The sequence below is a fragment of the Melanostigma gelatinosum genome (assembly GCF_949748355.1).
Source record: "Melanostigma gelatinosum genome assembly, chromosome: 9".
NCBI lineage: Eukaryota > Metazoa > Chordata > Actinopteri > Perciformes > Zoarcidae > Melanostigma > Melanostigma gelatinosum.
In genome coordinates, this window is record NC_136642.1 from 21,600,149 (window position 1) to 21,615,615 (window position 15,467).

At 41.3% G+C, this 15,467-nt stretch overlaps 1 protein-coding gene and 1 long non-coding RNA gene across 5 annotated transcripts in view; one reads left to right on the plus strand and one right to left on the minus strand.

Moving 5' to 3' along the window:
- Window positions 1-15,467, minus strand: part of LOC306782110 (proprotein convertase subtilisin/kexin type 4-like) — a gene marked incomplete at its 3' end in the record, with an annotated part of 166,964 nt that overhangs the window by 2,877 nt on the left and 148,620 nt on the right. The window contains exons 17-18 of the mRNA XM_079275303.1: window positions 11,787-11,910; window positions 1,934-2,103 (exon numbers count right to left, since the gene is read on the minus strand). Of these exons, the coding sequence (XP_079131429.1) occupies window positions 1,934-2,103; window positions 11,787-11,910 (294 nt within the window). The remainder of the gene's footprint in view (window positions 1-1,933; window positions 2,104-11,786; window positions 11,911-15,467) is intronic.
- On the plus strand, window positions 7,223-10,665 carry LOC306781969. Of its 4 annotated transcripts, XR_013772241.1 has the most exons (6): window positions 7,223-7,286; window positions 8,348-8,403; window positions 8,483-8,699; window positions 8,843-8,997; window positions 9,131-9,224; window positions 9,357-10,665. It is a non-coding gene; the product is annotated as an uncharacterized lncRNA (long non-coding RNA). The 4 variants fall into 4 exon arrangements; XR_013772242.1 differs by lacking the exon at window positions 8,348-8,403; XR_013772243.1 differs by having other exon boundaries at window positions 7,229-7,286; window positions 8,348-8,699.

Genomic DNA, 15,467 nt, shown 5'->3' on the forward strand with positions numbered 1-15,467 from the left:
GGATAAGCAAAACATCACCTGTTGGTGGTGAGGTCAGGGGATCATCCCCTGGGGACCATCAATGTCAAAAGTTGTTCAAAAAGTTGTTCAAAAGTTCATGGCAATCCATGAGATATCTCAGAACAAAGTGGTGGACCGACAAACGGACAGACATTGCCATTCAAAGAGCTGCTAGTTCTATAACTATCGTATGAACTATATTCTGTTCCTTGTATCAGTGAGATGCACATCATGGCTTGCTAGTGTACTCACTGACGTATTTTAATTTATTGGTTTTCTTTCATTGTAGATTATACTGACCTGTGTGTCTTTCCATGGATACTTACACAATTCAGTAGAAAAGAAAATCTGAAAAGATGAACTCTAGTCCAAATTTTTATAGTTCAGGGTTATGATAACATAATACAAACGTGTTTGATTGTCTGATTTGCTTGTTTTTTTGTTGTCACGTGGTGATCTCAGCATTTGACTTACTGGAGTGTTTCTAAGCCTCGGGATGACCAAAACTGCAAAAAAAACACACAACTCAAGTGGAAATATCCTGCAGGTAGACATGCATTCAAGCACTGGAACGCACACACGCCTACACCATATCCTCTCTGTCCTCTAAGTCATCAACGGAAACAGATGACAACCAGCTTCTCCCAGAGCTGATCTCTGTCTCCTCCTTTAGACGAGAGGCTGTTAGTGAGGGAGAGAGAGCGAGAGAGAGAGAGAGAGGCTCACAGACAGAGATGTTTGTTTCCCAGCCCTTCCACCGTCTCTGTGGGACAACCCTCCCCATCCACCCACCCACCCAGCAACCAACAACCCCCCCCTCAACCTAGTGGATCAAACAAAGGACATCATTTGTAGGCCAAGTCTTTTTCCGAGCGTCTCTCTCCTTGGCTCTGCATACCAATCCAATACAGCCGAAGGAAAAGAAGCCACGCCGTAGTGTGTGTGTGTGTGTGTCTGGGGGTTGGAAGGTCTGTTTGCCTCTCCGCCGAGCATCGATTTATCCTTTTCTCCAATTTATTTCTCCTCCTTGCCTCTACGATCCATGCAGATCTGCCTCTAGGGGAGGAACTTGGGGTAAAGACGTTGTCAGGCCTCGTTGTTGCCTCCTAAGACCGGCTCAAAACTCATCTACAGGCCCGGGGACCGTGTACCCCTGCAAGGACATGTCAGGCATTAACTTGCACACAAACAGAGCTACCTGTTGTCCAGCGGCACACTTTTGTCGGAGCTGTAATTGGCCTCATAATGCAGCCTAAAGGACACAGATAGCAGACTTCAATGATCGTGAAAGGATAATAGTCTGGAAGGGAATTATAGTTGTTTGAGTTCAGATGCTGTGATGAAAGATGATTCAGTAGACCACAAAATGTCCTCTGATTTCAAAGGGGAGTCATACCCTGCTCTTGTTTCTGCAGCAGCAACTGTTGGTGGAGCCAGAATGATATGTAATTGTTCTTCACAATCAGGCCAAGACTCAGTGTACGAGCAGATATGATCAGAATAACAATATCTCAAGTCCCCCTTTCACGGTCTCTGTCTGTATGATTCTGACATTTTCAGATGTTATTACTCAGACTCAAGGATTTGTATCCTGAAGCCTTGGCGGTGTCGACAGCGTTGAACAGAAATGCTGCATGTGCACAAATCCCGCCGTCGTACCCCTACACACACACACACACACACACACACACACACACACACACACACGCACACACACGTATAGCAGAGATCTGCGAGCCATTCTTCAGTGTCACAGTGAGCGACGCCTGGCACATCCTTACACCTGAAGTTGATCAATGCAGATATGTCCAGGGGGAAATTGAAATCCATAGGAAATTAGGCGGCACCAGTGATTTATTGGAATAGTAAATCACAGTATGTGTGTGTGTGTGTGATGTGTGGAACATGTGTGTTCCTGCTCTGTGTACTGTACCTTGTGTCTGTCTGGGACACTGATATCACGAGCCCGCACCTTCCTGTCTCTCTCCATTTGGTAGACCCATTGAATCAGGTCCAGAGGTTGGTAACGGCCCCTCTGGTACACCCCCCTGTGAGGGACGGGGTGACGTGACCCCATGGACACAATGCTCTGCAGGGGTCCCTCTGAAAAAAAGAGAAAGCATTGAACCTCTGATAAAGCGTTGCACTGTCCGCCTCAGTAGCTGTGTTTTGAACCAAATGTCAAGTACATTTTGCCAAAGATGATATTTAAATGAGCTCTCTAACTACATTTACTGGACTGGAGTAATACAAAATTTAATTAATTTAGGGTCCTTGAATCTGTTGGCATTTGTTGAGTTTTTACTATTCTATACCTTAAGATATTCATGAAATCAAATCCTGTATTTACATCCTGTAATTTACCCTCTGTATAGCTTTTGCTGTGTACGATTCAAATTGCCTACTGACGTGTTGAGGGGCTTACAAAAGTTATCTCATTGTTATCATCCTCACTGTTGCCTCCACTGCTGTGTCAGAGCTCTATTTTTAAAGTAAGTAAGTGTTGTGATTTAATATTTTGCTAATGCAAACCAAACATTTCCTACTGCTGCTTATTCGCATTAAAAGCATGCAGTTGGCGTGGCACGGGGCGGCTCTTATTGTGAAGGCCTCACGATAAAATGTTTGAAGACCAAAATAAAGAAACTGGAAATGCTGCTATTCCCTCTTTGTCGATCACATCGTGTCTAGTGTGACACTGACATGTGTGACTAATACATCGAACTTTTCGCTTAACCTTTAACCATGAATACAAGTTTGAATCCTAAACTAGCCCCATTAGGAGCACCAACATAGCTCAACTCTGAGGGTTTTTTTCCTCAGCATTTTTTGCTTGTGACGTAATCTGATCCTTTTAAGAATGAAACTATGAAACAGGCACACTTACAGTACAACGGGAAAATCAAAAATATATATCCGACATTGAGTAGTTGCGTGAGTCTCTTAGAGGAGATGGCATTCATGCGTGAATGTTCAAATAAATCCAGGCGGATTTTCTCAGGAATAAAACAGAGATAGTGTGTGGCGTGAACCCCAATTGAAGGATTACCGGCACACACACACACACACACACACACACGCACGCACACACACACACACACACACACACACACACACACCCCTTCACTTGCTGTTTTTTCTTCTTCTTCCAGGTACAATGCTTGTGTTCCAGCTTGTTTTTGTCCTGCTTTAATTGCTTTTTTTTTTTTTTTTTTTGCAGAGAAGAAGAAAAGACAACAACAAGGCGGCGAGCACTTCAGCTAATGGAAAGGCTGTAATTGTGAATGGGGGCATTCATCTGGAGACGGTGTCCGTGAATTGCGCCGCACAATGCGCAGTGCCGGGCTGCTCAGATCACCAACTAGTCACCAAACACACACAGATGCACACATACTGACGCACACACTGAAGCCCCTTAGATCACTGGTGCTCAGAGGAGGAACGTAATCACACCTCGGCCGGGAGCGAGACACCGAGCAGGAAAGAGGAGAAGGAGTGAGGAGCGGGCGCGTGAGGGGGTTGGGGGGGAGGAGGTGGAGGAGGAGACGGGATGATGAAATTGATGTTTCCTACCATTTGATTTGGACCATTGAGCCCAGGAGGCAGATCAGATAAAGCCACACACACACACACGCTCATAACACACATACACACACACAGATTCTGATAAAGAGCACAGCTAAGTAAACACAAATGCATACACACAAGCATACTAACACATACACATACATTATTTGTACAGACATGAAACTCAAAAAGATTCATGCATCGTCTCTTTTCTCACACAAGAATACAAACATGGACACATACGTACAGGTAAGCCTGCACACACATAGGAACTTCAATAGAAAGGTAGACACATGCACATTTAAAAACTAAACATACAAACATTATGTATGTAACTTGTCAGAGCTCAGAGAACCGTCCAACAAACCCCACGCTTTCCTCCTCCTGCTGAAACCCACACACACATCCTTCGACCAAACAAACAGCATTAAGCCAAAACACACAGAAACACCGCGAAAAAAGACATCAAAGCAGTATATGTCAAAAAAAAGAAAGAAATCCTCATCTCGCCGAGGCGAGACGAGGCACCTGTCAGCGCGGCGGCTCCTGCTACTACAGAGAAGCATCGGGAAACAACAACTCAATTAAACACACCATCCCTGTTCAATTACTGCCACATAATCACTGCAATTTAGCTTCACTTGCCACACAGCCACCAAACAAACACAAACAGGGGCAAGCACACGCACAGAGGCGGAGAAGCAACGCACAAACACACAAACACGGGGGCTGGAGCTTCATCCTCCACGTCGTGAGCGTATATAAACGGACTGCTGATTTACTGTAGATCTAAAAACAATTACACATGCAGCCATGTCCCCCACAGTATAAATGGCATCATTTAGTGTCACAGTTTCTGTCCTCTAAGTGCAGTTGGCTTTACTTCAGGGTAGGGGAAAAAGTACATTCACGCAAGTGTCATAAATGTCTTAAACTGTTGGAACATTGAAAGTCATATCTGCGAGTAGGTCAACTGTGGTGTAAATTAAAGGACTGCACCAGCGTTTCAGCAAATTCTTGATAAGTCAGGAGATCCTACACATCAAAATCATCAATCCGTTGCAATCATGTAAGATGCCTGCATTAAATCCTACCCTCACAAAGGTTGTAGCTGTTTTTTTTGCCATGACTGTTTTAGAAAGGGGTGGATTCAACTGATCATTTTTGGAGGCTCTATTGTGGTGCTGTTAAACTGCATTGTATGATACTGAGAGGTGCTTCTAATGGTGTCATTAATATACGAGAGGTGGACAAAACAGTTTCAACTCAAATTGAACCATTATGAACTTCATGACAGTAGATTTTACTGTTGGAGACTGCATTCATTTTTAGCTGAGTAAACCAAATAAAGTTGCAACTGTACTCTTTTCTTCATTTCAATGAACTACAGATGTGCGAGGGCTTTAACAGAGGACACAGCGGGTCACAGAAAATCTGTACATTATTTATTTAGTCATTTCTACACCCACTGGGATGTGTGTGTGGTCTATAATAATCATTCACCCCATAGATCCATTGTAGTGATACTAAAACTTTTTGGTGAGGGACATTTCTTCTAAAATCCAGTTGAAAAGTCTTGCATTCACAGGCTCAGGTGCATTATATGAACAATAACAGATACATGAACACACTTTTGCTCAAATTATTACCATTACACTTCTGTTCAGAGGTTGGTTTTCATGGTTTTGTTTGGCCTCTGAGCTCTAACTCTTAATTAATCTTCATGCAACAGCAAACAAAGATATTCTAAACAATAGTGTTGGTTATTGAAAGGTTCGAACAAAACCAGATATGGAAGACGTTGACTGACACACACACACACACACACAGAGCTCTGACTTCAACCCATCCAACATGTATGGGATGAAGTAGGAACCCATAACACCTGCCAGCTATCACATCGCTGGCCGACCTCACTGATGCTCTCGTGGCTGAATGGAAGCAAATCCCTGCAGCCAGGTCATGAAATCCAGTGGAAATGTTCAGTAGACATACCCACGCATACTTGGTTCAGGTGTCCACATGTGGCTACATCTGGAGAACGGTCTCACTCAACCCATGAAATATGATGTGAAAATAACACAATGTCTCATCATTTTATAATAGAAGTGGAAAATCCCCAAATAATTGACGCATATTCACTATATTGCCAACAAAAAGATGAGGAGATCAATACCACTCTCACACTGTAGGTAAATATGGCTTTTTGCTAAACTAAGGTAATCACCCATCATAATCCGGCTCTAATTTCATATTCAACAAAAGCAAATAAGCCTGTCAATATTTCTATTTCATGTTCACGTTCGAATGTTTTCTCTTTCTTTCTCTCTCTCTCTCTCTCTCTCTCTTGCTCTCTCTCTCTCTCTCTTGCTCTCTCTCTCTCTCTCTCTCTCTATATATATATATATATATAATACATATATATATATAATACATATATATATATATATATATGTATTATATATATATATATATATATATATATATATATATATGTATTATATATATATATATATATATATGTATTATATATATATATATATATATAACACATAATATATATATATATATATATATAATACATATATATATATAATACATATATATATATATATATGTATTATATATATATATATATATATATATGTATTATATATATATTATGTGTTATTATCGCGTTAACGCATTCATTAATTAACGCCGACAATTATATTATCGCGCGAGAACGCAGTTTTTTTTATTCATTGTTAAGCGGACATTTTTAACACAGGAACCGGCCAACCATATAGAAAAATCATGCGATTAATCGCGATTTAAAATTGGAATCGTTGCCCAGCACTAATATATATATATATATATATATATATATATATATATATATGTAAAATAACATATTTAAATAGCATAATAACATATTTAAATAGCGTTCAAATAATATATTCTGCACATAGCATAACAGGAGCTTGTCTAAAATGTATAATCATAAAGTCATGACTGTGGGTGAAATGAAGAGTCAGCAAACTACTAAAAAATGATGTAATTGGGGAAAAGATTGAGGAATGGCAAGACTGTAAGAACCTGTGAATGAGTTGTGTGTGTGTGTGTGTGTGTGTGTGTGTGTGTGAGGGGGGGGGGTGCGCGCGCACGCGTGTGTGTGTGTGTGTGAGTGTGTGAGTGTGTGTGTGTTCGTGGACAGCAGATTGACGAACAGCTTGAACTTGGGTTAGATCCAGAAGCACGGGGAGGGAAACATGGATGGATGGAGAGAGAGGGAGAGGAGGAGGGAGAGCCATCGATTTCTCAACAGAGAGATCAGCATCTTGACAGAAAGAGACGAGAGAGCAACAGAGCCAGACACGCACGCACGCACGCACGCACGCACGCACACACACACACACACACACACAAACACACACACACACACACACACTCAAAAAAACGATTCAAGCCCTTCTTAAAGGTGACACATTTAAATCGTGTTTGATTAATTTAAATATATCAAGTTAAAAAATGAACACATTTATATTTCATGGGTCTAACATAAAATGCATGAATACTTTCATTTATTAGATTTATTTAGGTTGGATGGTGTGTATCAACTCAAAATAAATGTGTTTGGTTGGGGGACTACCCCTTGCGCCTGTACCAGATCACGTGCTCTCAGTGTCTTTCCCCCCTTTCCGACTGCAGCAAGATTCAAACCGACCGTCCATTCTTTGGTAAGTAACTTTATATATTTTGTTGTAGTAGTTTAGACTGTACCTCGCTGTCAATGAAGGCTTCCATTCTGTAATAATGACCACAATGTGTGGAACAGACGTGATAACTTAGCCACACGACTGTTCCGTTTTTAATAAGATCGAAGGCAACACAGGCTAGCTAGCAAGCTAGGTAGCCAACGTGGTTTGCATTATAGAGCAGACCAGAGATCAGGGTACTGTCATTAATACGGCTTGGACGCAGCGCCGAAGGCTTCCTTATGAACTGTATGCACTAAAAAACAGTAGGAGAGCAGTTAAACGAGCAGGCTACGGTCTCCCCCTCTCCAGCGCCATAATGTCGGCAGGCAGAGCAGGCCGCAGAAGGACACTCTCTCTAGTAGTGGGCGTTCAGTTGTAGTGGGTTTAGCCACGTTTTCGTCACTGAAAAATGTTTAATATGAATAAATCATGAGCTCATAAAACCGCTGAATTCCTCTCACTCGCGCGGGCACCTGATGCATGAACACACGGAAGTCAGCGGCGTTTTAGCGCAGCAGCCATAGAAATAGAACGAGCGTAGAACGGACATTCCCATTCAAACCGATGTAACTGGATCAGAGCAGCGGCAGTTTGTACGTGTACCGTCGTCATTGTGAAGAACTGATCGATGTAGCGGGCTAACTTTTCTGTTATACTACGGTCAATGCGCAGTGTTGAGCACTATTTTCTTTTGAACGAGTAAAACGACCAAGACAAACATCGATGTCCGTTCTACTCATTGTATTTCTATGACCTTACACTGTGTGAACGCAGGCAGGAGTGCGAATGAGTTTTCAAGGCAAACTGTTTGATATTTTATTAAAATGACTGTCTTAATCTTATTTAACATGCTTGCATGATTTGATTGCTGTTGTATGTAGCTTTAGTGTTGCTGTAAAAGGTGAATTGCTCGTCTATTCTAAATGGTAACATTATATCTGTGAGTGCTCTAAAGCACTTTTGACTTGACTTTGTTTTATGTGAACTTTGGATTATTCCAGCCTTTCCCTCCACTAATATATTTATCTCATCTTTTGCAGTTTGATCAGCATTACCAAGCTTCTTGAGGCAACCTCCTAATGATAGCACGTAATAGGTTATATGCTCGATGCAAGCTGATCTCTCATTGTTATTTGTTCAGTTTGATATGTACTAATTATCTTTATTCTCTTTAGGACTCTGCATGTGGCAGTGTAAAGAATGCAGTTTGGAACTAGCTAGCAGGTATTTCTTGTTGCATGGGCATTGTAGGGGCAGTTATCGCTATACATGTCCATACATTGCCCATGTACATTTAATACATGGAGTAAGCTTCTAAATCACACATGCTGAACTGCACATTCAACCAGAGACTGTGGAGCAGAGGCCCCTTCCCTGTTCCAGCAAAGTTAAGTAAGTAAATGTGTGTTTCTATGTGTTTACCATTTTGATGATTAATGGCTTCACAATCGCAATTTGAATCTAATAATCCCACATAATGTGATAGTAATTATAATAAACAAGTAACAAACAGCTGTATTTTGTTTGTTATTCAGGTCAATGCAGAGTTCCTGCTGATCACCACCAAGCCATTTCAATCAAAGTTCATGTCACAGCTGGACCTCTTCTCAGACTCCCTGATACAGGGCTTAAAGCGCAAAGGAGGTGTGAAGGAGAAAAGGTCAAGGATGTCCTGACCATCAATGATTTGGTTAGTACATATGTATACAATATTAGTTTCACTGTATTGGGGTGGTTATTGTAATATTTTCTTGTCCATATCTGCTTTTTTTAAAACATTTGATGAATAGTAAATGGCCTGCTTTTATTCTGCTTTTATCCAGAACCTTTAGTGTGATGACATCAACACCAAAAGGGAAGGGCATCTGAGAAGCCTGTCATCTACCTCAATGAAGATCCAGACTCTTTATCAATCTGGTAAGTTTATCGCAATATGTTTCCCATGTAGCGTCAAAGTGTTACCCACATATATATATATATATATATATATATGTTTGTGGATTAATCACAAGTTTAAACACAAGTTTTCTGTGTTTGTGTTGTTGTCAGGCTTCCGCCGCTGAGGATGCAGTGAGGGACATCGCATTCACTGTCATAAGGATTTACATGATCCAAAGAGATTGGGAGCCAGAGGACGTGGGACTTGATCAACTGCATTAAAGTCCTGAACAACGTAGACGGTGTCATCATGGCGTTCATCATGATTTGGGCTAATTTGTGCCCTTAATCTAAGCTTTCCAGGCAACTTCAAGTACATCTTTGAGCTTCTCCAGAAGGTCATAATGAATTTGGATGGGCACAAGCTGAATTCTAAGATACAGGAGCTGAAAATCAAGATGTTTGCACAAGAGGTGAACACCAAGTGACAAAGCCAAAGAACCTTGTCAGATCTTTTGGATGTTTTCTACTTTCATCTTCCGCCCAGTCAACGACAATCCATGACCTCATGGATGTTTTCCTGGTTCTGACATTTTGAAAAAATTGACTAAGCTGCACAGAGGCAAGCCAGAGACTGTAAATTACGGAATTTTTACATGTCACTGCAAGCTTGTTTAAGTGTTTACGCACAGAAAGTTTTGCCCAATTCACCTCCACATCCCAACTCGAGTGTGATTACTCTCCAACGTCAACTTGCACGTCCATTTTCCTCGTTGTCTGATTGAATGACTCTCTACTCGAGTTGAAATGGACCCTAACACGGTTCAATACGCTGTATCTTCCATTGACTATGAGTATCCTTGTTATTTATAATCTATAAGTTTTAGTTTGTGGATGTTTTGTGATTTTACTGTTGTAGCCTAAAAGTGGTCCAAGTTGCCTGTTTCTGCACATGATAACACATCATCGGCTATTCTTCAGTGTAAAGGAGTCCTTTTGTACTACCATCTGTACTGGTAGGAAAGAAAACAGCTGTATTGCTCTTGACAAACCAAAGTAGTGGGAATTTAGCACTTGCAATAGTGGTTATACATATCGATTGCAGGAAGTTTTGTGCTTTTTGGAAATGTGAGTGACTACACTGCAGTGCAATGATATTCCCTGTTTGGAGAGCAGTGCATAGCCTCCACCCTCATGGCGTCTTTGTTTGTGGCGCCAAGGGATTTGGGATAGCTTGGTATTTATTTGTCACCAGTTGTGGAGCTGTTACAAGACTACTGTTTTAATATTTAAAAACGATGAAAGATGCACTGTATAGATCATTTTGGAATTGTTTTGCTATCCTTTTCTGATCAGTGTTTTTGTAAAAAAAAACAAATTATATTTAAAAAATGAAATGCAGGCTCTAGAATCATGGATGGTCAGATTTGTACCATATTTAATGTATTTAAGCATTTTCAATAAAAAACACTTGAACTAGGTTTTGTCTCGTGTCTTAATTGGGGGTCAAATAAAAAAAAGTTTTTTACCTGATTAATTCATTTCCAATGAATTGTACTATATTGAGTTGGACTAACACAAATCAATTTCATTTCATGAATGGTATTTTTTTATTTAGGTTGTATTTGATAAAATTGAGTCGGACTAACTCAATTTAATTATATTGCATGGATATTTTTAGTTTAAGTTAGGTTTAACTATATTTCCTCGGTGGAAAACCTGCCCACAATTTAATTGAGTTCATCCAATGAATTATTTTTTTGAGTGCACACACACACACTCACTCACTGTGGCCCTCCGCTACTTTTCTATCTCTTTCCAGGTTTCCTGAACCAAGCTTAAATAATTTGGTGCCCTAAAAAGGTTCTTCCTTTTTTCTATAGAGTCTGGTTTGATTCAAGTTTATACAATACAACTACAATAAATCCATCTATAAAATGTCTGAACTTGAAGAGAAAATTTACTACGGTCCTTAACTTCTCCTGACTATCTTTCAAAAATCCATGATATTCCAGGACCTCCTTGACCGGTGGGAACCCGCCGTTGACAGAGATCAACAGGGAAGTGTGGTTCAACGTCTCTCCCCCAGCATGCCTCGGTGATTCTAACAACCCTAAAACCCCCGACAGGGACACGGAGGACGGTGCCGTGGCTTTGTGTCGTTGTGGCTAACGAAGTGTGTGTGGAGGTCGTGGGCACCGGGGGAGCTGACACACACCGTGGGGGAGGGGTTGGGATCAGGGGCAGCCAGGGGTCACGCTGTAATTACACATCACAGTCCCTGTGGTCAGCGGCCCTACTGACTTCCTCTGACTGCAGTGCCTCAGCCAAAGAGGCAGAGATGGTCGGTGGAAGGCAGGTGGAGGTGGGAGTGGAGGGTTTCGAGAGCTTTGCGCTGCACTTGTGGAAAACTTTTGACTTTTTCTTTTTCATTTTCTGCATTTCATCAGCTGATGCATTGATTCATTCGACTCTCAGTGGGTGTTGTTTCTTAAAAGTACACTCAGAGCATGTGTCAAACCTCAACAGTAACCCTGCCTCCATTCTCACCTCACTTTGCATGTGTTCAAAGTAGCGCGAGCGGTTGACACTCTCACATACCGTGCGCGGTCCTGTGTGGGTGGTAGGTGCCGTAGAGGATGAGTGTAGCACTGAGCACGGCTCCGGATGCCTCTTCGTCACTCGGACTCGTACAGCTCATCACTGTGCCTTTGTGGTCAGTCACCTGGCAACCAACACATGAGCAAGGGCATCATTTCACCAAAAGAAAAAAAACAGATTCATGTGGAAAACTTACTTGCAGGATGGAATCCATGGGGAGAAAGTGGGAAAATATCATTAATGGAGTCAATTATAATATTCAGTAAACTATCACAGACACAAATATGGTTCTACTTCAGGTCAAAGCCAAATAACCAAGCTTGTCATATGCTCAGTGCTACCTCACAGAGTGTCTGGCTCAGTAACTTGGGGCGTATATGTGGGGGATTATAGAATACCTTTTTGTAAATCCTCATTTGGAAAAGCTTCTTTCTCTTTTTGGCAGATCAACATGAACTCACTCCCTTACAGGAGTTCATGTTGATCTTCCACTATGACAATGGGAAAAATGACAAATGGGACAAAACGACAAATTGTCGTGTCCAACGCTCTTTTTTATTCCTGCCACCCAGGGCTGATATCAAGTAGTTTGATTTAATTTAGGTGATCGCAGAGGTGTGGACTAGGCTCGAGTCATGAATCTGAATCATTCTGATTTCATTGAACTTTGACTTTAACACCAATGACTTGTGACTTCACTTTAACTTTTTGCTTTTTGATGTGGATCTTGGAACACTACAGACCCAAAAGTGCGTTTTGTCAGGGCAGAGCATCAGACAGATTATCACAATTAGAAACAACTAGTTGAAACAGTGTAGCAGAATCATAGTTTCAAAGTGTCAAACTTGAATTCACATTATATCACCTTGTTCAGCTGATCACTGAAACAGTTCTGAATCACCTTCAATATTTGGAGTATTTGGTATTTACTCGGGAAAAACATAAAAGTAAAAAGCAACCTCTGCTGCTTATCCCATTTTATGATTAAAAAAATGAAATATCAACCTCACCTTGGCTTATGTATGCTTACAACTACGTCATGTGAAAAACCCTGCTCTTTCAGTCCAGAGCAGCTCAGACAGACTTCGATCCATATGAACTCCCTACATCTGCTACATCAGCTATCCAGCCTGCATGTGTGTGTGTGTGTAAATGTGTTTGTGTGTGTGTGTATTCCATATATGTGTGTGAGTGCTCCCAGCAGACCAGAGGCCATTGCATGGCGGCCCCCAGCCGAGCGTGGCATTGATTTGTTGTTGGTAAACAAACAGCTGGATGCTACAGGTGGATCGATACACCTCGCATGCCTGCCAGCCTCCCAGCATGCATTTCTACTGCGTAGACATGGCTCTTCGTTGAGCTGCGACCCCGCTGTCGCTTGGAAAACCTCCTGAGTCGAATATTTTGAGTTGCCTGATTGTTTTTAATTGAGCTGAAGTTAATTTTTAACATACGGTTACTTTCCTGACTGTGAAATCCATAAATACCGGTTTAGGATAACATAACTCTACAAACTTCTAATTCTACGTAGAAGGAAAATATCACATTGTCATTTTATGGTATACTTTATGGTATACTACTGTCATGATAAAAATGATGTTTAACTGTAGTGGAATAAAAAGTGTGAGAGCTCCGAGCAGAGACAGAACCAGGGCATAAAGGAAGGAAACTGACTTTTACACAAAAGAGAGACAAAGAAAATGAAAGGATTAGCAGAAGCAGAGTAACAGAGGGTAGAGGGGAAGGATTTCAAGGCAAGGGAGAGAAACTACAGAGAGAGGGAAAAAAAGAGAGGTGGGGGGGATTAGTGATGGGGGAGAGATGGCAGGATATCGAAACGGGTGAGTGCCACAGAGACGAAAGTGAGACCCAGCGATAGAGGATGAGCCTGAGAACAGAGAGGAATTCAGCCAGAGATGGTGATACAGAGGCAGGCAAACAGAGAGCACTGAGAGAACTGAAAGGGAAAACAGTGAACACCATTGACAACGACAGTTATACAGGAGGTGAGTCGCAAAACAGCATTTCTAAAGAAGGGAAACTTGACGGCAAATGTTTGGAAACTACGAGATGAAATTTTGATGATGGAGACAATGCCAGTATAGCTCTCGTGAAACAATATTTAGCATTGCTCTGTTTTCCACTAATTTCAACACATTTTGCATGTCTAGTAATACGTAACACAAGATATTAAAGTACACAGTTTTAGGGGAACTGTTAGTGGAATAGAGGAAATCATGAGGGCATGTGTCTGGATGGCTGCTGGTGCAAACGTCTGGGCTGGCTGTGTAAATGCAGGAAAAGTGAACCGGCGACATGTTGGCTAACTCAGCGGTAACATACGGGTTATTAAATTACTAGCTCTGTCTTTGCAGCTCAGCGCTTACTGTTTTGTCAGTGACATCTGTGACTTGTCATAGTAAGAGAAGCACAGGTGTCACTAATAACATTAACAATGGCTCTGCTCTAGTAAGCCATGGCGGTGAGCGAGCACGCCACACAGCGGGACCCTCAAACTGGAGGAGAATTCAATCATTTTGACTATTTACATCTATTTCTTATTACATACTGTGACATGTCAAAACGTATTCAGAGAAAATGGCCTATTGTTCAATCTAAACATCAACTTTCATTGACTTTGTTGTTCTCACTTCCTGCTCTACAGAACATTTTCTCTTGGGAAAGACTTACTTAGGTTTGGGATGCAACAGAATTTGATAATGAAACCAGCGTCAAATCTGCTTCTTTCAAATTCTTAATCAAATCTGACTGTTTTACTTTGCACGTAGCTCATTGCTAATATTTCTAAAAGATGAGATTTTAAAAGATCTGATACAAGTCAAAATGTAGTCAAAATGTGTCTGAAACCTTTTCTTGTAATCATTTATAATTATTACATTATCCTTATCCAATTTCTTTTTAGAAATCAGCTGATGTGTAAACATGACAACTTGATAACAATGTCTGATATCTGCACTTCAGCTTTACAAAACAGTTATAGAAACAACATCGACAAACTTTCATTAGAACACAACCCTTCACTACCAGACTCAGATAAATACTTACAATTCTTTATGACCTGGCTATGAGACTACATTAAATCAATTGAATCGATTAGTATTGTTACTTTCACTCCCCGCACCTCACAATGTGGTATAGTGCAACAAGCAGATGTAAACTGTAAAACAGGAAGGAACTGGAAAAGCACACAGTGCTCAGTTTACTTCGACGGAATAAACAAAAGCTTTAAAATAAAACCCGAAAAGGGAACCTGTGTGTGTTGGCTGTGTTGGAGCGGGAGTCAGAGTCAGATGGGAGGGGAGGTGGAGTCTTGCTGTGTCTACATATGTAAAGCAGCAGGGAAGCAGCAGTGTGTCAGACTGAGGCTCTGGCCCAACCTGGGCTCCTCGCTGATCCCTCCAACACATCAATCATCCAAAACAGGGCCATCATGCCCACATCGCATGCTGGGAGGCACACACGCACACACACACACACACAGCACACACACACACACACACACACTGCACACATATGTATTAAATTGCAAACACATGCATATACACTCAGCATATACAGTATCACAGTGCACACACTCTCACCCACACACACAGATGCAATTACACAAATGAACATTCTGCAACACTCACAGAGACAAACACATATGCAAGAAACACACGA